Below are 23,549 nucleotides of genomic sequence, written 5' to 3'. Positions count from 1 at the left end.
AGGCCAGGAGGGTAGGGTAGGGGTCCATCCCAACGCTCCCAGGGTTTCAGTCTGGTCTGCTTACATACCCAGGAGCAAGCAGTCTTGGTAGTTCACCACCAATGCTATGTTAATTGTTAAACCACATTCCCCACCTCCAGCCCTACACATCCTGCTCCCTTAGGCCATAGGTCCTGCATTCCTGACTCACTCAGTTCAACTGCCAGATCCTGGATTTCCCACCAATCCCAGTGGGCACGCAGCAGTAATACCCCCTCGCCCTGACCCCCTCCAGCTCTGTGTGGCCAAGTACCTCACTTACCCAGACTGATTCAATCCTAAAAACAAATTTTGAGTTAGGTATTAACATCATGCCCATTTTACAGATGAGGAAATTGAGTCACAGAGTGGTAAGGGCAGCCAGCTAGGAAGTAGCCCATGTTCTTAGTCTTCCCAGGCTGCTGAAACCTCCCTCCAGCTCCCAGCCCCAAAGCAGTTCCAGACTTGCCTCCCACTCCCACCCCACCTGCTGTAATACCAGGAAACAGGACCTGTCACTCCCCAGGCATGACAAAAATGCTCTTTTTTATTGTGCCTGTGAGATGAAATGAGAGGTCCTGACTGGGTCTGGCCCTCTGACCTCCACCCTCCAATCCCAGGGGCTGCCTCCCTGGTGAGGTGCTGGTCCAGGCTCTCCAAGCTCAGGCCAGGCCTCGGGCCTGGCCAGTGGGTGACCTCAAGGCAGGTGGTCAAGGAAGGCAAGGAGGACAAGGTGGAAGTCTTGAGGCTTGTGGAGGTAGCAGGCGTGGCCTGCATCACGCAGCTTCACCACGGAGTGGTTGGGCAGGTGACGGAGCTGCCGCAGTGACTCCTGAGCCAGGATGCGGTCCAGCTCCCCATACAGGATGAGAGTCGGGGTCTGCAGGGCAAGGCAAGGGCTTGTGATCCTGGAGCCTGATGGGAACTGACCCTCTAGCCACCTCCTTAGGAAATCTTTCCCAAACACCCCATCTCTTTCTATCCAGATGAGGCCGTGTGTCCTCCAAGTGAGACCTGAGTCCTTTCCTGCCATGACTCAAGCCAGGGATAGCAAGCCAGGACCTTTGGAAACCCTCCTCCTAGTACCTTCACGGCCCAGAATTGTTCCTGGGTGTAATTCTGGGTGGAGGCGGGTGCGATGGGCACGAATCCACGCAGCTGGTGGTGGCCTTGGATCAAAAAGGGCAGGGCATAACGGCCACTCAGAGAGGGGCTCACCAACACGGCATTCCGCACCTCCAGGTCTCGAAGCACTCGCTCCAGCAGCTCTGCCCGCCCTGCCTCTGTGCTTGCCTCCTTGGAAGGTGCTGAGTTCCCAAAACCTGGGAACAGCAGGAGGCACCAGCTGAGGGAGGCTGGAAAGGAACTCAGGACTTCCTGCCCACCACAGTGGGGGAAAGAGCAGTGGTGCGTGGCAATGCTAGCCCAAACTTCCCAGAAGCTACTTTTTATAATGTGATAGGTCTGCTAGAAAAGCATTTTTAATTCATTACATTGGCAAAACCAAGAAGATTGATAATACGCAGTGTTGGGAAAGATGAGGAGAAATGGGCACATTCATAAATGACGGATGGGAGGATAAATCCATATAGCATTTTTGGAAGGTAAGGTAGTATTTGTCAAAATTTTTTTAAATGCGTATCTTTTGACCCATCAATGTCCTTGGTAGCTACCCTACAGAAATTATTGCCTCTGTGCTCAGAGACATGTCCAAAGTTGCTTCAGCTTCATTTCTCAAGCATTTCAATTTACACTGAAAACTCTAAATCAACCTACATATCCACCAGTAGAGGAATGGGCAGATAAAATGTGTCCATGCCTCCAATGGCACATAGTACACATACAGATGACTGGCATGCCCTATGAGACATGGTACCGGAGGAGAAAACCAAACTGTGGATAGATTTGCTAAGCAGACAGGACACCAGTCACGGTCCTAACCTCACCACACAATCCTGCAGCACCACATTTTTCTATATATGGAAACGCCCAAAGGGAGTCAGGCACCCCCAAACTGCTGGGAGAGAAATGTGGCATGGGTCTCTGAGGGCATTACTCTTGTTGGATTTTTTAAAGACAAGAATAATAGCATAAACCATTTGCATAACTAAAAAAACCAAAAAGCTACCTAGTTTGTCATAAAAGTACAGTGAGGTCTCTCCATGCAATGGCTTGTAAAGTGAGTCATGTTTCTATTTGCTCTGTGACATGCAACAATCCACATTCTAGTTTTCAAGGTAGAGAATAAAAACACAGGCCCTTTAGTATGGCCATCTTGTCTTGCGACCTGCCACCGTTTGTCCAGACACTGGGATCCAAATGCCAACCCCCCCCAAGCCATACCGTAAGGCTTTTCTACCCCCCCGACTCCCCACTCTGGGAAACTGCCCCCTTGTACCTGCTGGATGTTGTCGCTTCCCTAGACCCCGGAGTGGTGGCTCTCACCTGGGAGGTCAAGGGCCACGGCCCGGTAGCCCCTCTGCGCCAGCAGCTGCAGTGTGCCCAGCTGCTCCCACGTGTGGGAGTTAAAGGCCTTTCCATGGAGCAGCACCACCTCCACCCTGTGGGCACACAGGGGAGTGTGTGTCCTAGGGGTCTGAGAGTGGCCCGCCATTCTTTCTTTTAGGCTTCTCCCACTGCCCTCCCAGGCCCTGAGCACCCTGAGTTGAGCTGGCGTCCCACACAGGGACTCCCCTTGGACCTAGTCCTTCCACTGTACCCTGGGGTCAGCACCCACCTGCGTGCCCGGTGGAGTGGGAGCACCTCGCGGTAAAAGATGGGGGAGTTGCCAGGGGTGAGACCAGCCAGGATTGTGACATTGGGGCCTCCCCAGAGCCAGGAGGTCTGCTCAGGGGGGCCTGGCAGCCCCACGTACAGTAGCAGCATGAGCAGCAGGCCCAGGCCCAGCAGGGCTACCTGGGACCGGCTCATGGAGGTCTGTACCACAGTCTGGAGGAGAGGAGAGGAAGAAGAGGCTGACGCTGCGCCTCCACCAGGCCCCCGGGACCCCATCCCCAAACCCCACCCAGAAGCCCCCAGCAGAGGAAGAGCTCAGCCCTTGCCCTTTCTCCTGCTCTGGGCAGGGATCTGACAATCATACTCAACTCCTCCACATGCTGGCGCAAGGGCTCAGATACCCTGCAGTGTGAGAAGGGGCATCTGAGATGTCTCCCGATACACAGCATGCTCAGTGACCATCACCACTGTGCCAGCTGAAACCACTTCCATTCATCGGGTGCTGATGACAACCAGATCCTGTGTTTGGCCCTTCACATGCAAGGGCTCATGAATCCACACAAGAACGAACACTGGGGAGCAGATATGATTATGGTTCTCTTGCAGATGAGGAAACAGGCCCAGAGAGGTAAATTCTCTTGCCCAAAATGCAGAGTAGCAAGTAGGGGAGCTGGGATTTGAATCCGGGGCTGGGCTGCTAACCACCAAGCCACACTCCGTTTGCCAAGGAAGAAACCATGGGGCTGAGAGGTGAGGGATGAACTGGAGCCTTGCTGGTGGACAGAGTAGTGAGAGTCATCAAAAGTGAAGGACTATGTGTAAAGCTACATCCCACTGACAGCATGTTTGAAATGGTCCTTTTTTTTCCTTTTTAATCACATTGCATAGAATAGTGCTTAAATCAGAATGTGTTTTTTTTGCAGTTGATGGGAATATTTAACACTCTACCTCAGCTGATATTAAGTGGGAGGAGGGCTCCTGGAGAATATCTGGGATGGGGGAAGTGCTGAGGCATGAGGGGTATGGGGCAAGGGAGGAGCATGGTACACCTAGAAATGGAAAAGGCGGCATGGAGGTTGGAGAGATGAATGCTTCCCCAACCCCAGCTTCAGGACCTCAGTCTGAGTCCTCTGACTATCCAGAGCACAGACTCCAGGACCCAGGACCCAGACAGAACAGTTAGCCCTGGCTTCAAGACTCTGTTTGCCACTTCCTGGCTGTGTGTCTTCAGTCTGTCAGTAAAATGGGGGGAAAGGATAACCTTGCATCAGCCCTTTCAAATTTCCTGTGATATTTCAATAAGACAGTGGACCTGATCCAGGGATGTTCTGTCACCATTTCTTGGGCCTAGGATGAGTATACCTGCCTTATTCCGATTGCAGCGAACACATCTTTATTGAGTGCCAACTGGGTGCTGGCCCTCGCTAGGAGCTGGAAACCCATCTTGAGCCCCACCCTCCTCTCCTGGGAGCTTTGGGGATATTTCCCAAGCCCCCACCTCCAGGCTCCCAGTCCCGTGGTGGGTGGGCAGTGGCAGCCCCTCTGGTGCTGACGGAGAGCCAGGAGCTGAGGAGAGGAAGAGGGCGCTCCTCTCTTCCTTCTGACCACGAAGAGCAACCTCCCACTTGGCATTAGCCTATGTTCCCACCAGTGGGAGAATCTGTGCTGTACCTTTCCCTGCAGGCGCCCAGCACCTTACCCTTTGGGGGTAGGGAGAGTCAGGACTTTGGCCGTTGCCTTGGCAACCCAGGCAGCTAGTGCACTAGACCATGATAGTGGACAGCTAGCAAGCAACTGGCTGCAGGCAACTACAGATACGGTGTGTGGGGACGGGGAAGCTTTACTCAAGTTAGGTCCTTGACATACGTGTCAACAATGACACACAGGTGTACACATGTGCGCACAAACATTGAGTCCTGCTCCCACATGCTTTTCTTTTGCACAAGCTATTCCCCGCACGTACAGGCAGACATGCCTGGCCTGTGAACAATTGATCCCTTGAAATACATACCCTCAAAATCAGGCATACAGTCAGCCATCAGGAAGGCAGGTGGACATACAGACACACGCTTTCAAAACCATGCAGACCCTCACATTTCCAGCACACAGTCATTCACACAATCCTAAAACTCATTCACACAATCCTAAAACTACACATGCATACAAGAAACACACATGCATATGACAGACATACCCTCAGAAATACACTCACAGGGAGATACACACACTCAAAATCACATGTACGCAGAAATGCACACAGTTGACATACACAAACACAAGTGGACAGACTGATCCCCAACCCTCCGCTATGTATGCATGTAGAAACAGACACACACATCGACACACACGTACATTCAGACCCCTAAGAACACACGCACACAAGCGCGTGCGTGCACACACAACACACCAACACACACACTCACTGCCCCAGCTCCTGCCACTCCCGCAGGACTCTGCCCGAGGACTCTGGGGGCAAGGGGCGGAGCCAGGATGGCCCGTCCCGGGCACCCTGCTGGCTTCACTCCCCGGGGACACTCACCCGACCGACCGGGATGACCGGGCCGGACACCCCAGAGCGGGCCCCGCCCACGCGGAACCAGCAGCCAAACAGCGCCGCAACCATTGCGCTGCCTCGGCGGCTCCGCAGGCTGCTGCGGGCACTAGTTGGCGGAAAGCGTGGCCAAGGAGGCGCGCTTGCGCAGTCCGCAGTCGCAGCACCTCCCCCCTACCCCTGCCTCCTGCCCCACCCCCGCCTCCCAACCCAGATGGAGGGGGAGTCCAGGCGGCGCCTGAAAGCACACAGGCCTCGTCCCCGTCCCGTCCAGATTTTCCGGATTGCTTCCATCCCGAGGGCCAGGGGAGAGCCACCAGCTTCTTCCACCAGACCATCTCTATCGTGGGTCAGTTCCTGGTCTGCACAACGGGGTTAAGGATAAGGGTTGTCTTAAGGACCACAAAGGACCGGTCAGGCCTTAGCTCAGTGTCTGGCGAGGAGTCCCTTGCCTTGTAAATGTCAGATATTATTGTTACTTGGTAGCTCCAGGTCTCAGCCCAACTGCTTCCCCAACCCCTACGGATACACATGCGCACGCGCTTGGTCACAGCCCAGGGCAGCCTCTCGCTCCTTCACGGCTCTTTATAGCACCCATCCTGGTGGGCAATGTGTGACCAACGTGTGGTCTGCCCCGGGCTCAGGACAGGTCCCAGGCTTGGCGGCCAGGCCTGGCACAGGGAAGCGGCGCTGAGCATGCAGGACTCACTCTGTTATCGACACCCTGCTAAAAAGGCAACATCACACCCACTCTACAGGCCAGGAGGCTCAGCGACGATAGGTAAATGACCAACGCCACCTGGCTGGACTTTGTCAGTACCTCTCACTCAAAGCTGTCGGGTTTCACTGCATGTCAGGCGCACAACTCTGGGCCTGGGCAGTCAAGGCCCCAGGGATGAGTGGGTTGGGGACAAGGCGGGGAGGAGCAGCAGGGATGAGACTCCATGAACCTCAAGCCGCACCATGTGCATCTGGGGCAGGTTGCTGGGAGCCGCACCTAGCCGGGTACTTGGAACACATGGGGCCGAGGGGCTCTGGGAAACTGAGGCCGCTGCGACAAGAAAGATAGGTCTAACGGCACCGACAGGCCTGCGACGTCTTGTGGCCACAAGAGGGCGCCCCGTAGCACGGCCTGGTCCCCGCCCTCGGCCAGGCCAATTCCCGGTTTCCCTGCCCCGGGCCTCAGTCGCAGCCAGCACTCGCCTGCTTCTTGTCTGCGCGAGCCTACGCAGCTCCTCAGGTACCGGCCCTGCACCCCCGACCCTCTCTTCCGCTATCCAGTGAGGGCCCACCCCTACTACCCCAAGTTCTTCCCCTTCCCCTTCTCGGCTCCCCAGGTTCCCTCCTCGGGTCTGCCCCCACCCTTCCGCGTGCGCCTTACCGGGCCCTGCGAGCCAGAACCGAGGTCCGCGGAGGGGACAGAGAGAGCCGCTGCAGCGCCGTTGACCGTGCCCCCTGACCACGGCGTCAGAGCGTTGGCCCCCAGCGGGAAGCGCGCTGGGCACTCCTCGTCCCTTGCAGGCCGGAACTCCAATGCCTTTCCCGGCTCTGCTCCAGCTTCCGCCTCCGGAAAATGGGTTTTTAACTCCATCCCGGACCCCCTCTGGCCTGTGGTGCCAACCTACAGCCTGTAACAGTGCCTTGAAGAGGAAGAGGTCGATAAGCAAAACAGCACCTTACTGTTGATTGAGCACTTACTATGCTCCCTATGTGTTAGGAACGATGTCCAGCGTTTTACATGCCTGAGCTCATTTAATCTCATCACCTACCTATGAGCTGAACACTATTGTATTATCCCTATTTGTAGAAAAGTATAATAACAGTGAGGACAATAATTGTAATGGGAGCCCCATGTATTGCGTTCTAAGGGCAGGCACCCTCATCTGTCAATTCTTTTTTCTTTTCTTAACTCATTAATTCTTGAGGTAGGCTTTATTGTTCCTTATTTCAGAAGAGGAAATTGAGGCCCAGGGCCACACAATTGAGTGGGAGAGGCATAAAAACACTATGTCTTCCTCCCCCCCAAAGCATGTTCCTAGAGTTCTGGTAGCTTCCTGGAGGCCTTCTTGCTGCTTCTTGAGGGACCCCTTCTCTCTCTGTGGTAGCCTGGGCAGGGTGTTTTGTGGCTCATCAGTCTGGCCTTGAACCACAGGTGCTTCACCAGTGCAGCAGCCAGTATGGCGGGTGTGGAGCAGCACGAGGGCACCATCCAGGTGCAGGGCCAGAGCCTCTTCTTCCGAGAAGCTCGGCCAGGCGGTGGACAGGCTGCCTGCTTCTCAGTTCTGCTGTTGCATGGTATCCGCTTCTCCTCTGAGACCTGGCAGAACCTGGGCACACTGCACAGTCTGGCTCAGGCTGGCTACCGGGCTGTGGCCATCGACCTGCCAGGTATTTCTGGGGCGGGCTCCTGGACAGGGGTTGTGGGGGCCTCACTGGGGGCTGGGGGACTTGGGAGGACCTGGCCAGGCTGGGCCCCAAGCTCCACAGGGCACGATGTACACTGTGGGGCCTTCCACTGTCTCTAGTCTCCATCCGGATGTGGTCTAGACACTGTCCAGATCCTTCTAACTGTGTTGTCCTGGGGCAGTGTCTCAGTATCTCTGAGCCTCTGTTTCCTCATGTATAACGGGAGATATATTCATTTTGAGGGTTGGCTCTAGTGAGAATGGACTGAGGTTATGTGAATAGTGGCCAGTACCTGACACCCAGTAATCGGTGCTCAGCCAATTGGAAGTAAAATCTTTTGGTGGAGCGATAACCATAGGGTCTGTTGGAAGCCCTGCCTAGTAAGACTGAATCTTCTGACACATTTGGGGGTGGGGCAGACCCTGGAGGGTGGCTAAGCCATGTACAAAGCCCTAAACTGAGTTCTGGAGTAGGCAGGGACAGCCCCAGACTGGCAGTCATAACCTAGACATGGTGCCATGTGAAGGGGCAGCATAGCTGACCTGTTCCCCTCACAGGCATGGCTGCCATGTTTTCAGTGCCCAGGTGTGGGCCTCTAGGCCCAGATGGAATTGGTTCAGACAGTGGGTTGGGCTGATCTTCCAGGTGAAGGTCTTGAGCTAATCTTTGTGGGAAAGGTACGACTAATTGCAGGGGAGGTCCATGTGCAGAGCCAGCTCCTCAGTCACTGTCCGTTCTGCCAGCCCTGGGATGGGTGTCTCTTAACCAGTTAACTCACTTAATTTTCACAACAATCTGAAACGACAGATACTTTTGTTCTCTCCTTTAACACACGGGGAAACTGAGCAGCCGAGAGAGGGTTGAGGAGGCTTTCCCAAGGTCACATAGATAGTAAGTGGAAGACTGAGACTTGGACCCAGCTGGGTTGGACTTCAGAGCCTGATCCTTTCCAGGACCACTCTACTGCTGGGAGAGATGGGCACAGATATCGAGGGAAATGCCTCATGCTTGCCACAGATAATGGTAGATCTAGGCTGCTGTAGGAATAAGCTTGGGTACGCTGTGTGCTGCAGGAACCTGGCTCAGAAAGATCCACCTAGGAGGACTTCCTGGAGGAAGGGACTGTCTCTTCCACTTCCCGATTCATGCCTTTGTCTTTCTCACACCTGAATCCCTGCAGGTCTGGGGCGCTCCAAGGAAGCAGCAGCCCCTGCCCCTATTGGAGAGCTGGTCCCCAGCAGCTTCCTGGCAGCTGTGGTAGATGCCTTGGACCTGGGTCCCCCAGTTGTGATCAGCCCGTCGTTGAGTGGCATGTACTCCCTGCCCTTCCTGACGGCCCCTGGCTCCCAGCTCCGGGGCTACGTGCCAGTGGCCCCTATCTGCACTGACAAAATCAATGCTGCCGACTATGCCAGTGTGAAGGTACCCCTGTGTGGGAGGCTGAGATGCCCCTGCCACGAGCAAGGAAGGGTCCATCCTGGGGCCTTTCCTTACCTGGGGGCAGGGTAACCAAGGGGTGTCTTCTGGGAGGAGCTACATGACCAAACTCCACCCTTTTGGTTTACTTAGCAGATTACCGTGCCTTGGCCTGTGTTAATCTGTATGCTGGGGCAGACAACATCCATGCCTCTATCCGCCTGGAGCTGGGGCTTCTTCTACCACCCACTGGGCCAGCTTGTCTCTCCCCCTTATTTGGGGTGACCCCAGGGAGAGACTGAAGTGATTGTGGGGCTAGAGCTGACTTCTAGGAGGCTGGGGCCGGTGTGTCAGGTCCCTGTTTACTCTGTCTCCCTTTCCTTTCTCTAGACCTCAACACTTATTGTATATGGAGACCAGGACCCCATGGGTCTGACCAGCTTTGAGCACCTGAAGCATCTGCCCAACCACCGTGTGTTGGTCATGGAGGGGGCAGGGCACCCCTGTTACCTTGACAAACCTGGGGAGTGGCACACAGGGCTGCTGGATTTCCTGCAGGGGCTAGCATGAAACCCAGCCCTGCTGATGGGGGTGGCTGCTGGTCTGCCTTGGGCTCTGTCTCCTTCCTCCTGCCATGGGTCCCTGCGCATCATGTACATGCAACAGGTGTGTCTCTATCTGGTTTCTTGTCTTTGGGGTCTATCTTTTCCTCTTCCTCTTTCTCTTGCAGTGACAGACTTTGGAGGTGAAATCAAGAAGGAAAGCCCCAGGAATCAAGAGACATAATCTGGTGGAGGGTAATCCATTAGATGGGCTTCTCCTATAGGCTTTCCTGTTTGCTTGCACCCCTTTTTCTGCCCTGTTCAGCCTCCCCATCCTGCCTCCAGCTTCTCTCTTTGGCTGTCCTGTGGGGCACTCACATCCCCTACCCCTGCCTCTTAGACCACACATACATCCAGATACATCCATGACCACATGCATGCTTACACATTTAGAGCCATCTATATTCCCAGATATGACCCTTCACCTGGGAGCAACTGCATAGGTACAGGCAACTCTGGGCTGACATGCACATTGTCACCTGCAGCTTTGCCCTGCATGCACTCACACACATGCATTCTTGTGCCTCCACACATGCCCCCTCCCAACCATGCAGCACCCACTGTCCAGGAAGGTGGGGACCCAATAGGCCAGCCCTAGCAGGAGGCCCTCTGCCAAGCTTAGGGGTAGCCAGCCCTGAACTTCATTCACCCACAGGTTGCAGCAGGCCCCCGACCAGAACTGCCCCCCAAAAGGTGACATCTTTTCGACCCTCAGATCTCCCTGCCCTCCCCTCCTCTCTTTCTGGGTGCTCCACACCTCCCCAGGTTATTAGGCCTGCATCTGCTCAGCCAAGCTTGTTTCCTGCTCTGAGGTTTGGGGGTTGGGGAGACGGAGAGTGGAGAGTGGAGGTCGGTGAAATAAAGTGATGCAATTAGACCCCGCAGGCTTTCGCTGTCTCCAGAGCGCCGCCCCTCCCCCGTCCCTGGGGACAGCCACTGTGGGCCCCTCCCCCACCCTGGCGGGACCAGATGGTCCCCCTGCCCTTTGTCCACCCGGCCAGATGGAGGGGAAGGGAGATTGGATTCCCCTCCCCACCCACACACACCCAGGTGCCAAGAGACTCAGCTGTGGGGGGAGGTGGAGGTCAGTGGGACCAGGCTGAGCCGATTACGAAGGAGAGGGGGAGGTAGATCTGCTCCCCAGGGGGTGCGGTGGGGGAAGGAGAGGGCTTGGGGGACCGTCCAACTCCTCCCATTCCCTAGCAGAGTACTCTACTGCGTCGCGGCCCTTGCGACCCTAGTCCCCAGAAGGAATTCTGGGGGTAGCTTTGGGAGAATGGCGGGGCGGGCTGTACGGGATCACACCGCTCTCAGGCCCCTCCTCCAGCTGGCCCGGTAACTTGTCCCGGGTGGACAAGGGCCGGGCCTCGCGGAAGCTGTGGGTGGTTGAAGGCGCGGGTCTTGGTGGGCGAGAGCCCCGCGCGGGGTTGCGGGGATGGAAGGCGCAGAAGCGAGCAGAGCTGGGAACCGGGTCGGGCGGAGGGTCGAAATCCGGGCTCCGAGGGATCCGAGCCAGAGCGAGGCAGCGTGGGGCCTGGCGGCCGGCCCGAGGCCGAGATTTGGGAGCGGTGGGCTCGGCGCAGGCGCCGGGCGGGCGGCCCTGGCGGGCAGAGAGCGCAGGGGCTCGGGGCCAGGCACCGCGGGACCACTGGGCGGTCGCTCGCGGCCGGGCACCCCCTCCACCCCTACCCAGCCAGGTCCCCCGCTCTCGGCGCACGGACGACCTCCCGGGGGAGGGTCGCACCAGCCCTCCCGGAAGCGGCCACCGCTCGGGGCGCACCGCGGCGCGCGGGGCGGGGCGGGCGGCTGCGGCACTGGGGCGGCTGGGGCGGGCCCGCCGCGCTGTAATCGGATCCGGGGAGGGGGCGGGGAGGGGCCGGGCCGGGCGGGCCGGGGGGTGGGGGGGGGGGGCGCGGAGCCGGGCTCCGGGCCGGCCGGGCTCCGCGCCTGTCAAACCCCTCATTGTTCGCAGCTGATGTCACTCGCAGTTGTGAGCGGCCGCCTCTCCCGGGGACAATGTGGGACTGAGCGGCCCAGCCGCCGCGCCGCCGCCGCCGCCGCCGCCGCCGCCGCAGGACAGCCCCAGCGAGGTAGGGCGCGGGCCGGGCGGGGCACCGCGGGCCGCGAAGTTTGGGGGTTCGGCCGGGGGGTGGGGAGCCCGCGCTGGAGTCTACAGGCCGGGGTCCAGATTTGGGAGACTGGGAGACATGCTTCCCTGTCCCACTCGGGCCCAGGCCTGCACAGGTGGGGGGCGCTGCTCTGCCAGAGGAGCCCCCAGCACCAAGGGAGGGCCTTCCTGGACCTGAGACCCCAGATTCAAGGCCCACATCCCACCTGCTGTTTCTGTTCTTTGGACCTGCTCTTCTCTCGATCTCCTGCCTTGGGTTCTGGTTCTGCTCCATCTCTATCCCCATCTGCCATTCCCCTGCAGTTCCTGGCTGGACACACACCCCTTCCCATTCTCCGCAGTCCTTGATTGGGGGGGGGAGCAGACAGATCTCCATCCAGGGGTGTGTGGAGATGACAGTTGGGGGCTCAGAGTGGTCCTTCATGCCCTGTGGCTCTTCAGCCCCTCAGCTCTGACCTAGCTTTTGGCTGGAGTCCTGGAGGACAGGGGGTGTCTCTGGCTAATCACTTCAGCCTGGCTCTCATGCCTGCCTGGCCAGGAGAGGGAGGTGCCCACCTCCTCACTCCCCTGTCCCAGGCCCGCCATCTTGAGACCTGTGGCACCCAGTGCTCCGCCCGGCTCCAGCACCATGGGGAGTGGTCTTCAAGGGGATGCACCCACAGCCAGTTGCATGCCCTCCTTCCAGAATGTGGGCTCTTGGTCCCCACCAAGCCCACAATGTTTACCTTTATGCTGGACCAACAGGGCATGTATCCCTAGGGGCCCTCCTTCTCCTACAAAGAGCTCTTAGACCCCAGAGACTCTCCAGGAGCTTAAACCTTAGCTCCAGTCTTCACTCTTTCCTGAGGTTACCCTCACTGCTTCAGGGCCAGCACCTGGGATCCTATCCTTTTCCCATCTGAAGGTCCCCTAGTCGCTCTGGGCCCTGGAACCCCCTCAATCTCCAAAGCACCCCCATCCCAGCCCCCACCCCCCAGCCTTCATCAGCATGCAGGCTCAGACTGCCCAAACACAAGGGGATTGTTCTTCCTGCATGCTCAGGGTGGGGGGCTGGGAGCAGGCGGCCCACACACCCTGGCAGGCCCAGGCCACAGGGAGGCTGGCTTTGCCCCGCCCTGTGTCCCCAGACAGGCTCTGTCCACCCTCCCTACTCCCATCCCTGCCACCTACCCCCCCTCTAGCCTCCATCACCATCGCCCAGTGGCATTGACCTCTTGAGGAAAGAGCTCTGAGCTGCACAGGTGGACCCCTGGTTCTCCCAGCTCTGCCAGTTGCCTTTCATGTAGCCTTGTAAACAAATGCATTCCTCTTTGGGCCTCAGGTTCTGATTTTGTGAAACCTGTGCCACTCCCCAGCTCTTCTTCCAGCCTCCCTTCCACATGGGGAACCCATTCTGGGCCCCTGGAAGTCTCAAAGCACAGTGCAAATCCCCCACCCCGGTGACATGCCCTGGAAACACCTAGATCCAAAGAAACAGCAGGAGCAGGGGCTCTGCTGAGGAATGGAGAGAGGATTCTGTCCAGCCAGATCCTGGGCCTCCTATGTGGCTGGTCCCCCCATGCCCTGATCTTCTCACCCCATCCTTACTGCTTCTCTGGGACCCTCAGCCCCATCTCTGGTCCCTAATGCCGCCAGGCCCTTCTCCCTGCACACGTCCTGGCTCCTGATCTCCTGGAGGAACTCTTACTTTCCTGGGTAGTAGAAAGATAGGCTTGAAAATGCCCAGTTGGGGCTCCTTTGAGTTGAGGCATATCTTTAGGAGGCACAGAGGCCTGAGTGATTATATCTGACTTGGAAGGTTGGGGAAGGCTTCACAGAGGAGGTGGCATTTGAGAAGGATTTTGACAGAGAGTGAGGAGGATGGGCATTTCAAGCTGGGTTCAGCCTGGGCAAAGGCCCAGAGGCCTGGAGGTGCTAGGCGTGTTTTGCAGCCTGGTGTGTAGGGGAGAAGGGGTAGAGATGAGAGAAGAGAAGCTGGCAGGGACCAGATCACAAAGGGCCTTGAGTGCTTGTCTATGGTGATCAGGCTTTATTCCTTGGGCACTGGGGAGCCATCGATGGCTGTTGAGCAGCAGAATGACCGAGTCTCCAGCATGGAAAATAAAAGCTAGAGACCTTTCTCAATTTGGGTGAGGCAAAGGGTATCAGGGGGTGGGGCTGTACCATGAAGCTGTATCCTTCCTCCTGGAGCCCAGTCTGGGCCTGCCTCAGTTTCCCTCGGCTGTGAGGACTCTTGAGGAGTTGCCTAATGATGCCCTAAGGAGGCTATAGCATTTCTGACACCAGACAACTTGTCAGAGCTTCCCTTCACTGCCTAGCACAGATTCTACAGGATAGCTTTGGGTCAGGAAACCAGAGGGTGGAGCTCATGGACCCCCCAGGCTGCTCCCCTGCAGGCCTCTCCTCCCCTGACTCTCCCAAGAAGTGCTATGAATGGTCATCCTGGGAAGCTGTAAGGCTGAGAGGCTGGGCACATGGGTCGGAGGATACTGGAACATTTCTTGTGGAGGCCTGGGTAATCAAGAAGGGGGAGCATACCCAGTGAAGGGGATAGGCAAGGGAGTTAGGATCCCTCCCTCAGTGCTGATCTCCCCAAGCCTAGTGTCCACCTCCCGCCACGCCCTGCTTCGCCTGATGTCCCGAGCCATTCCCCAGCATCACTGGGTGTGGCCAGCATGGCTGCTTTTGGATTAGGAGTAGGAGGCTGCTAGGTTGGAGCCTGGTGGTGCTGAGGGGGATGTCAGGGGATGTGAGGTGGGGGATGAACTTGGAGACTGCCCCCCCCCCCCCCACTTTCTCTCTAGCTCAGGTGGGTCTGTAGGCCCTGGTTGGTTGGTCCAGACACTGGCTAGCAGAGCCAAGGGAATCCCCCAAGGGGCGGTCCTGTCCACTTGAGTTGCCTGGCCCCAGGAGCCCTCCCCTCCCCCGGATTGTTCTTGCTCCAGAACAAAGCCAGGGTGGACACTTGATCCCTGCATGTGGGGGGGAGCTGGCTAAGCCCCCGGCCCTTTGATTGGGCAGCTGTCATGAGAGAGAGACAGCTGGGGGGGAGGGGCAGGAAGGGGCAGCCGCCATCGCTTACACAGCTGTCACCCCCCCCCCCCGCCCCCTCCAGCCTGGGTGGCAGGAAGCCAGGGACAGAAGGAGTGGGCACTCGATCTGGGGAGGGGGCCTGGGGAGCAGAAGGGAACACCCGAGGTCAGAGGCCTGGTCTGAGCTTGGTATGTTCTGCCAAGGAGCCCTGCTGACCAGAGGGGGCTGGGCACCCCCAGAGGTGAGCTGGAGGTCAGTATGGCATGACGTGTGGCTGCCATGTGGGTGGCCCAGCAGGGACCCAGGGCCCACCAGCAAATAACTCCCTAGAACCCTGGTGAGGGCAGAAGGGGAGCCAGCATGCCTAATAGGACTGTTTGCTCTTAGGGCCCCTAGGAGACTAATTTGGGAAACCTGTGTCAGGAACTCTTGTTCTCTCCTAAAAACAGGAAAGATCTTGAGGGTCCCTCAGAACAGGAAGGACACAGAGATACCAGCACCAGCAACCCCCAGCCCCGTACATACACACATAGCACAGGTGGGTAAACTGAGGTCCATGTCAGGTGAAGGCCTGGCCAAGGTCACCCATGGAACTTGAGGCAGTGGGCTCTACTACAGACCCAGGTACCGTTTGCAGGGCAGGAACTCTAGTTCTGGCCACATTCTAGGCCCTTTGCCCTTTTTTCCTCAAGCCTTATGACCCCAAGAGGTAATGTGGCAATGGTATGGGGACAGTGTGAAGTCTCCCACTGATTGCCACTCCAAAGGAGTCCCTGAGTGTCTGAAAATTCTGGAGGCTAAGACCGTAGCTTTGGACAAGTTGTCAGTCCTTTCCAGACATGACCCACATGTACTAGCCAGGCAGGGGTCTCACAGACTACTAAGTCTGCTCCTCACCTTTCAAGAGCCCTGCTCCAGGAAGAGGACTGACAAATCCAGACAGGACAGCCAGAAAGGAGAGGCGGACGGGGCCTGTGACAGAGCCCCACACTAGCAGGCAGGACTGTGCTTTCCCCCACCTCTCTGTGACCTTGGGCATGTTATAGACCCTCTGTTGGCATCACGTTGCCTTCTGTCTGGTGAATTCATCTGTTCAGCTCACAATTATGTTCTGAACACCTTCTCCAGCTTGGCTCTGGTCTGAGCTCTGGGGACACAAGGAGAAGGTGGCAGCCTTGGCCCCTGCTCTAAGGGGCTCCCAAGCTTGGCTGTCCAGGGAGGCACGAACTAAGCACGTCATTACAAGTGCTTTGCTGGAGGAAGTGCATGCAGCTGGGGGAACATTAGCAAGGGCAGCCAGCATGAGGCTGGCCAGGATGCTCACAGAACAGAGTCCCTGTATCCACTGTTGACTTCTGACCTCTGGAGAGCCTATGGACAGAACTCAAGGGGAGGGAGGAGCCTGTGCTGGGGAGACAAGTTACTGACTGCTTGGGGGGACAGCATTGTCACCCAATGGTACAGGGAAGGAACAGGCCTCATGCCATGGAGTGGCTTGCTTGGGCTTCCTGAGAAAGCCAGGCTGGGGGCACCCCTTTCCTACTCCACGCCCAAGCTCTGGCTAGCACGGGGGTTCCAACGAGGGGATTGGACAATGCTCCACGCCCTTGACCCTCATGTCAGAATAGGGCAGGGGGCTGAGGAAGAAGGTGCCCAGAGGTCTCTAGAGTGCTCTAGGCAGGCACACTCATCCTTGGCTCCCACACCCTCCTGGGCAGAAGGAATTTGCAGAGTTAGGGCTTGGTCTTGGCTCAGCTTTGGCACCAATTGGTCCCACTCCATTTTCTGCCTTGGGTTCTGGTCCCCCAGTTAGCTCCCCATCAAGGCTGAGCCTTGGTAGGAGACAGCCGGCTGGAGGAGAGGGATTTCCAAGCAGGATTAAGGTTCAGGATTAAGTCGGGGCATGAAAAGGGGTCGGGTAGGGAGGGCTGGGAGGGCTGGCGGCTGGGCTAATCCCAGAAGCTAATCTCTGGCTCCTCCTTCCTCTGTCAGTTAACAGTTAACGGCCTTGACATTTCCCAGCCCCCAAATCCCTTTCTTACCCATCACCCAGTCCCAGGGGGAAAGCATTCTCTCCATTTTATAGGTGAGGAAATTGAGACTGGGAGCCCAGTGACTTGTTTCTGGTACAGTAGAAAGTATTCCCGGCTGGGAATGTGGCCACTTCTTACCTCTGCAGCACACAGGAGATGGCTTGGAAAACCATTATGCAGACTGCTGGTCTCCTGACACCACCCCCCTTGCCCCATGTGCTGAATGAACCCTGCTGTCTGCAGGGAGGCTCTGCTTTAGTGACCAGTGGGGGTGGTATTCCTAGCCCTTGTGCCCCAATCCCCACAAGCCTCTGCCGGGCAGTGGGAAGGCTGGGGCAAATGGACCCTCCTAGAACCTTGCTATCTTTACTTCCACCCTCCTTTCAAGGCCTTCCTGTGGCTCCCGATGGGCTCTCCAGCCTCAGCTCCAGCAGCAACTCCATGTTATAGTCCTGGGGCAGGGGCGGGGGGTGGGGAGCTCTGGCTCCTGGATGCAAGTGCTTCTCATTTGAAATAACTTCAACCTTAACCAAACTTTCAAGGCCCAATCCACAGGGATCCCCTTTTCCAAAAGGTCAGAGAGGAGACTCTCCCTCTCTGGACTCCCATAGGCCTCCTGGTTAATTTTTCTAATATATGTGGGAAAGGGAAGGATACCCATGGAGACTGGCTGCCTACCGCATATGTACTTAGCTCATTTTAATTCTCATAACTCTTTGATGGTAAGACTTGGTAGTCTCCTTTTACAGATGAGGAAGCGGAGGCTCAGATGGGTTAAATGAACTGTCCAGGGTTACCTAGCAAGTAGTTGTATACAAGGACACCGGTCAGTGTGACATTCAAAACTGTCTCTCTTCTGTAGGAATTTAGTTAGTTTGGCTCTGAGATCTTCATGTAAGGGCAGGGAACCCAAAAGAGACCTGGGCTCCTCTCTAACCCCGCTTCTGCTGCACCCACCAGAGCCGGCTGGGCACCGTGGACGCACCCCCAGGCCGCTGTGGCCCCAGCCCCGCCTGACAGGATGAGCGGTTCAGATGCGGGGCTGGAGGAGGAGCCAGAGCTCAGCATCACCCTCACACTTCGGATGCTAATGCATGGGAAGGTGAGTGGGTAGGGGGCAAGGTGAGGCATGGCCAGCCAGCAGTTTGATCTCCTGCGTTCTGTCTCTGCTAGAGCTCCTGTCCCGGCGGAGGGGCAGGGCCTGGGGCATTGGTGCTCCCTGACTTTACTCTTGTCTCATTTGCAGGAGGTTGGCAGCATAATTGGGAAGGTAGGTGCCCCAGTTCTGTTCTGTGTAGACTTCAGTCTGAGGCCTTAGGCCAGGTGTGGGGGCAGTGACCAGTCAGGCTAAGAGCCATTCTGTATTTTGTCTCCTACAGAAAGGAGAGACTGTAAAGCGAATCCGGGAGCAGGTGAGGATGGAGTTTGGGAGAGTTGCCCAGGGCACCTGGTTTGGAGGGGAGGGGAGATCCCTAGCTGCATTTTCCCTGAACCCCACTATTTGGGATGACCAGTGAGTGCCCTTGGAAGGTAGCTGTTTCCAGCCTTGGCCAGGGCCTGGTGAGTGGGCAGGCAGACAGGTTCCTGGCAAGGAAGTGGAGAAGGAGACCTGCTGCCCGGCCTTTCTGTACCCGCAGAGCAGTGCCCGGATCACCATCTCTGAGGGTTCCTGCCCCGAGCGCATCACCACCATCACTGGGTCCACAGCAGCCGTCTTCCATGCAGTCTCCATGATCGCCTTCAAGCTGGATGAGGTCCGTGGGTGGCTGGGGTGGGAGGCCAGAGGTGGTTCCCTGGGGCAGGGGAACAGGGCTCCGACTCCATGCAGTGGCTGTAGGTGGCAAGAAAGGCCAAGCCCGGGGCAGGGTTCTTTCATTAGGGTGGGATTTGGGGAGGGCTTCCCTCCTTCAAACCCCAGCAGGAAGGTGCTCCGGGGGTGGGGCAAGCACAGCCAAACCACAGTCTTCCTACCCAGGACCTTTGTGCTGCTCCTGCAAATGGTGGAAATGTCTCCAGGCCTCCGGTGACCCTGCGCCTTGTCATCCCTGCAAGCCAGTGTGGCTCACTGATTGGGAAGGCTGGCACCAAGATCAAGGAGATTCGAGAGGTGAGGAAAAGGGGGATACCACCCTTGGGGAGTCCTACCCTCCACTTCAGAGAGTGGACCTGGGCTTATGGCTTCCTGTCCCCTGGGGAGCTCTAAGCCTGGGCAGCCCTAGCCTGGATTACGAGGGCAGCCAGAAGTGGCCCCTGTTCTCTGCTTGCAGACCACGGGTGCCCAGGTGCAGGTGGCGGGAGACCTGCTCCCCAACTCTACAGAGCGTGCTGTCACTGTGTCCGGGGTACCTGATGCCATCATCCTGTGTGTGCGCCAGATCTGTGCTGTTATCCTGGAGGTGCTGCCCTGGTGCAGGGAGAGAGGACAGGGATGGGCCCTGGTCTGTCTTGTCAGGCCACCAAGTCCTATGCATATGGCACTGGGTGGAGGCAGGGCAGGGCTGCAGGGATGGACTGGGAGCTCCAGGGTGTCGGGATGCATTTACCCTGGGGGTCATGGGAAGGGCCTTGAAAACATAGGCCCTTGGGGGATACAGGGGGGCCTGGAGGGTCCTGACAGAGCCTCCCCCATTTGTGCCTTCTAGTCCCCACCCAAAGGAGCTACTATCCCATATCATCCAAGCCTCTCCTTAGGTACCGTCCTTCTCTCTGCCAACCAGGTGAGGTGGAACAGTAAGAGGGGTGAGAAGCATTACTGGAGAAGGGGCTTGAGATGGGGGAGGGATGGAAGAAGGACTTGGAGGTTGGGTGGGAGGAGGAGTGACTGGCCAAATTGGTCTGACTTGTCACAGTAACCCCCTTTCACCCACTTTGTCTCCCACAGGGCTTTTCTGTCCAGGGTCAGTATGGGGCTGTGACCCCAGCTGAGGTGAGTAACCGTAGCCCAAGGGAGTCCTTCCCAAACCAGGCCTCCTCTGACTTCTGACCCTTCTTCTTTGGCACAGGTCACCAAGCTCCAGCAGCTCTCGGGCCATGCAGTCCCCTTTGCCTCACCCAGCATGGTGCCAGGTGAGCAGCCCTGCAGAAGGAGGCAAGGGCACACTCCAAGGGGCAGACAGCCCCCTTGGGATGTACATGGGGAGGCAGGAAAGGCCCAGAATCACATCTGATCCCTCTTCTCCTCCCTCCCAGGACTGGATCCTGGCACACAGACCAGCTCACAGGAGTTCTTGGTTCCCAACGATGTGAGCAGGGCATCGGGTAGTTTGAGGGTGGGCAGCAGGGGCCCAGGAGTCTGGGCCTGGCCTCGGGTTGAATTCTGTTGTCCCCCCAGCTGATTGGCTGCGTGATCGGGCGCCAGGGCAGCAAGATCAGTGAGATCCGGCAGATGTCAGGGGCACATATCAAGATCGGGAACCAAGCAGAGGGTGCTGGCGAGAGGCACGTGACCATCACTGGTTCCCCTGTCTCCATCGCCCTGGCCCAGTACCTCATCACTGCCTGGTGAGTGTGGGGAGGGGGTGTCCCAGGTCACGGGGCTTATGTGCCTGTGAAAAGGACACTTGGGGCGGGAAAGCTGATCTCCCTTCTCTGTCTCTGTCTGGGTGTGTCCTCTGCCTCCCCAACCCTGCCTTTCCCACTCCATGTTGCCCCATCTCCCCTCCACGTCTATTTCTTGTGTCTTCTTTTCCCATCCCTGTCTTTTTCCACTGGGTTTTGCCCTCCCTGCGTCTCCTCTCACCCCATACCTTACCTGCTTATTCTTTCTTCCCGTTTTCCACTCTCCTGCCATTCCTGTTCTCTTCTATGTCATTGTTCTCGATTCCTCTCCATCTTTCATCTAATCTCCCCTATATTTGCCCTCATTGCCCCTCTCTCACCCCCACCTTCCCCTGCATCTCCCTCCATATCCCTCTCTCCAGTCTAGAAACGGCCAAGTCTACCTCTGGGGGGACGCCCGGCTCGGCCCCCACAGACCTGCCTGCCCCCTTCTCGCCGCCCCTGACGGCCCTGCCCACAGCTCCCCCAGGCCTGCTGGGTACACCCTATGCCATCTCCCTCTCCAACTTCATCGGCCTCAAGCCTGTGCCCTTCTTGGCTCTACCACCTGCCTCCCCAGGGCCGCCGCCGGGCTTGGCGGCCTACACTGCCAAGATGGCAGCAGCCAATGGGAGCAAGAAAGCTGAGCGGCAGAAATTCTCCCCCTACTGAGGCCGGCTGAGGCACAGGCGCAGGGGCAGGCAGGACCACCGGTAGGGGCTGCCTCTGCACCCTATCTGCCCAAGGAGACTCCACCCTGGGGTCCCAAACACCACTAATGCCCAGACGCATGGATGCACCCCCCACCCGGCCCCGGTTTGTGGGAGTAACTCCTCTTAGAGCGGGAGCAGTTTCTGGCCCAGGGTCTGGGGAACTGCAGCAGCTCCAGGGTACGGGGCTCCACCCCCTCTAGCTCTATGCTTGGATGCAGGGAGCATCCTTAGTGCCCTCACTTCAAAGGGTCACTCATGCACTCCCCATCCCTTAGGGCTTCCCAGTCTCCTGCTCCTCTGTGGGGATCAGGGAGGAGGGCTGGGGGGTGGCTGGGGGCCATGCTTCTCTCCCCACCTCCCTGCAGATTCCTGCTGCTTCCACTGATACCCTTTTGACTGGAATGGACTGGCTGGGCTTGGCAGAGGGCAACCCAAAGAGGGGACCCTGCTGGGCAGCTGGGGGAGTGGTGTGGAGGCAGGGGCCGAGTTCTCAGCAGCAGACACTCTGTACAGTTTTTTCAATCCCTGTTTTTGAATAAATATTCTCAGAGACCAGGAAGCTGTGAAACATTGTGGGTGTTGGCAAAACCTCCAGAAAATGGGTGTTGACAAGGTCCCGGAGGACCCCATCTGTGAATCCACCGGTCCCCATTGGGCTTTGGCTCCTTCCACATGCCAGCTTTGGGGCTTCGGGCCCTTTGGGGTCATGTTGTTCAGCCTCCTGCCTCTGGCACCACACTGATCCAGTTGTTTTCTGGGCACTTTAGAAGCTGGTAGAGGAGTTCCAGTAGCTTGGTCCAGCCTCTCCTTGGTGTAGATGTCAGGGAAGTCCTTCTGAGTATCTCTCCACTGGTTCCTCCTGCTGTGGCTGTTACCTAGACCTTGCCCTGCTTCGTCCATCCCTTTGGCTGTAAACCCTTAGAGCCCACTTCTCTGTGATCCTGCCCACTTCCTCTCCTTCTTTGGCCTGGGGACTATCCGTAAGTGTCCAAACCACCTAAGCTGGAGGAGCTCTTAGAGATGGTCCAGGATACAAATGGGAAAACAGGCCTAGGAAAGGGTAGGTCTGTATACAAAGCTATGCAGAGTCAGGCTCAGAACCCAGGATTCCTAGCTCCCAGAAGCCTCTTGGCCTCACCAGGCTGCAGGCCCTCTTTCTCCTGTTCCAGAGCCAGAAATCCAGGCAGGGGACCTGCCTGGAACTGTGCAGGAGTTTGGATGGGCCTCCTTCTGACACCACCATCTTTCTCCAGTGCCAGCTCAGTATGGGAGACAGATCTCCTCTCAGGTGGCCCCTGTCATGCTCAGGTTCTCCCCTTCTGGCAAATCTGGGGCTTGTTCTGGTGCCCCAGGAGGGCCTAGGGCAGGGCCCAATGAAGGTCCCTGGAGGTGCTGCAGAAATGTCGGCAGGTGCCAGGCCCGGAGAGTACAGGCCCGCGGGGGTTGGGGCAGAGCCCGGCGGGCAAGGCGGCCCAGTGCCCGGCGTACGGGGCGCTGTAGCAGGCCATACAGGAAGGGGTGAACCGCGAAGGCCGAGTAGGCCACCCAGGTGACGGGCGCCTCAGCCACTGCGGCTTGCTCAGCGGGCGCCAGGCACGCACAGCCATAGGGCAGCCAGCAGGCTGCGAACTGGCCCACGGCCAGGGCTGGGGCCAGGGCTGCTTTGCCCCCAGGCAGGCGAGGCCGGAGGGGTGGCAAGATGGAGAGGCGGCTATCCAGAGAGTCGGAGCGCGGCCGGGAGCCGCGCGCGGGCCGCGGGGGCCGCAGGGCCGCACGGCGGGCCACGAGGAAGATGCCACCGTAGGCGCCGAGCAGCAGGAGGGCCGGTAGCGCGAAGGCCAGCAGCGCCCAGAGCGGCCGGAAGGGCCCGAGGCCACCGGCCAGGACGGAGCAGCGCGGTGGAGCCGGGGGTGGTGCGGGAGGCGGCCCGAGCAGGGAGAGCGCGCCCAGCAGCCCCGCGGCGGCCCACACGGCCGTGAGCACCAGGCCCGGCGGAGGCCGCGCGCCCGGCCGCAGCGGGTGCACTATGAGGCGGTAGCGCGCCAGACCGAGCGCGGCCACCCCAAGCGTGCAGGCGGGGAGCAGCGCCGCCGAGAGGAAGCGCGCGGCGCGGCATGGCGCGGGGCCCAGGCGCACGCGGCCCAGCCCGGGCGGTGGCGCGGCCAGCAGGCCCAGCGGCATGATGGAGGCGGCCGCCAGCAGGTCCACGACGCACAGGTGCACCAGGTAGAGCGTGTCACGCAGTCCTGGGGTGCGCAGCACCACGACCAGCAGCGCGCCGTTGCCCAGCAGTGCTGCTGCCTCCACGACAGCCGCCAGGATCAACCCTGCCGAGACGGCGACTTCTGAGGTGTTCAGCACTGTGGTGTTGGCCAT

General features: G+C 58.2%; 4 protein-coding genes across 9 annotated transcripts; 2 read left to right on the top strand and 2 right to left on the bottom strand.

Annotated features, from left to right (window-relative positions):
* Positions 1–545: 545 nt before the first annotated feature.
* On the bottom strand, positions 546–5,424 carry ABHD14A (abhydrolase domain containing 14A). Its single transcript, XM_007081950.3, has 5 exons — positions 5,294–5,424; positions 2,756–2,967; positions 2,464–2,579; positions 1,105–1,340; positions 546–898 (listed from the first exon to the last, which is right to left on the bottom strand). The coding sequence occupies exons 1-5, from the start codon at positions 5,375–5,377 to the stop codon at positions 716–718; spliced, it is 831 nt and encodes a 276-aa protein (XP_007082012.2). The 5' UTR covers positions 5,378–5,424; the 3' UTR covers positions 546–715.
* Positions 5,425–5,820: 396 nt separating this feature from the next.
* Positions 5,821–10,606, top strand: ABHD14B (abhydrolase domain containing 14B). 2 transcript variants are annotated; one of them, XM_042979071.1, is made up of 4 exons: positions 5,821–6,086; positions 7,458–7,693; positions 8,892–9,133; positions 9,518–10,606. In XM_042979071.1, exons 2-4 carry the CDS (start codon positions 7,483–7,485, stop codon positions 9,695–9,697), a joined length of 633 nt encoding a protein of 210 aa, XP_042835005.1. In that variant the 5' UTR covers positions 5,821–6,086; positions 7,458–7,482; the 3' UTR covers positions 9,698–10,606. The 2 variants fall into 2 exon arrangements, with proteins under 2 accessions (XP_042835005.1, XP_042835004.1); XM_042979070.1 differs by lacking the exon at positions 5,821–6,086 and adding an exon at positions 6,332–6,545.
* Positions 10,607–11,645: 1,039 nt separating this feature from the next.
* PCBP4 (poly(rC) binding protein 4) lies at positions 11,646–21,726 on the top strand. 5 transcript variants are annotated; one of them, XM_042979067.1, is made up of 15 exons: positions 11,646–11,819; positions 15,340–15,428; positions 17,884–18,025; positions 18,170–18,193; positions 18,303–18,335; positions 18,561–18,677; positions 18,899–19,030; positions 19,191–19,319; positions 19,566–19,640; positions 19,805–19,849; positions 19,926–19,989; positions 20,113–20,165; positions 20,255–20,424; positions 20,844–21,173; positions 21,539–21,726. In XM_042979067.1, the coding sequence occupies exons 3-14, from the start codon at positions 17,945–17,947 to the stop codon at positions 21,130–21,132; spliced, it is 1,212 nt and encodes a 403-aa protein (XP_042835001.1). In that variant the 5' UTR covers positions 11,646–11,819; positions 15,340–15,428; positions 17,884–17,944; the 3' UTR covers positions 21,133–21,173; positions 21,539–21,726. The 5 variants fall into 5 exon arrangements, with proteins under 5 accessions (XP_042835001.1, XP_042835002.1, XP_042834999.1 ...); XM_042979068.1 differs by having other exon boundaries at positions 21,041–21,726; XM_042979065.1 differs by having other exon boundaries at positions 20,844–21,726.
* Positions 21,727–22,457: 731 nt separating this feature from the next.
* GPR62 (G protein-coupled receptor 62) lies at positions 22,458–23,549 on the bottom strand. The gene has a single exon (XM_042977348.1). It carries the CDS (start codon positions 23,547–23,549, stop codon positions 22,458–22,460), a length of 1,092 nt encoding a protein of 363 aa, XP_042833282.1.

Source organism: Panthera tigris, chromosome A2 (assembly GCF_018350195.1).
Source record: "Panthera tigris isolate Pti1 chromosome A2, P.tigris_Pti1_mat1.1, whole genome shotgun sequence".
NCBI lineage: Eukaryota > Metazoa > Chordata > Mammalia > Carnivora > Felidae > Panthera > Panthera tigris.
This window is presented reverse-complemented; position numbering and strand designations above follow the sequence as displayed.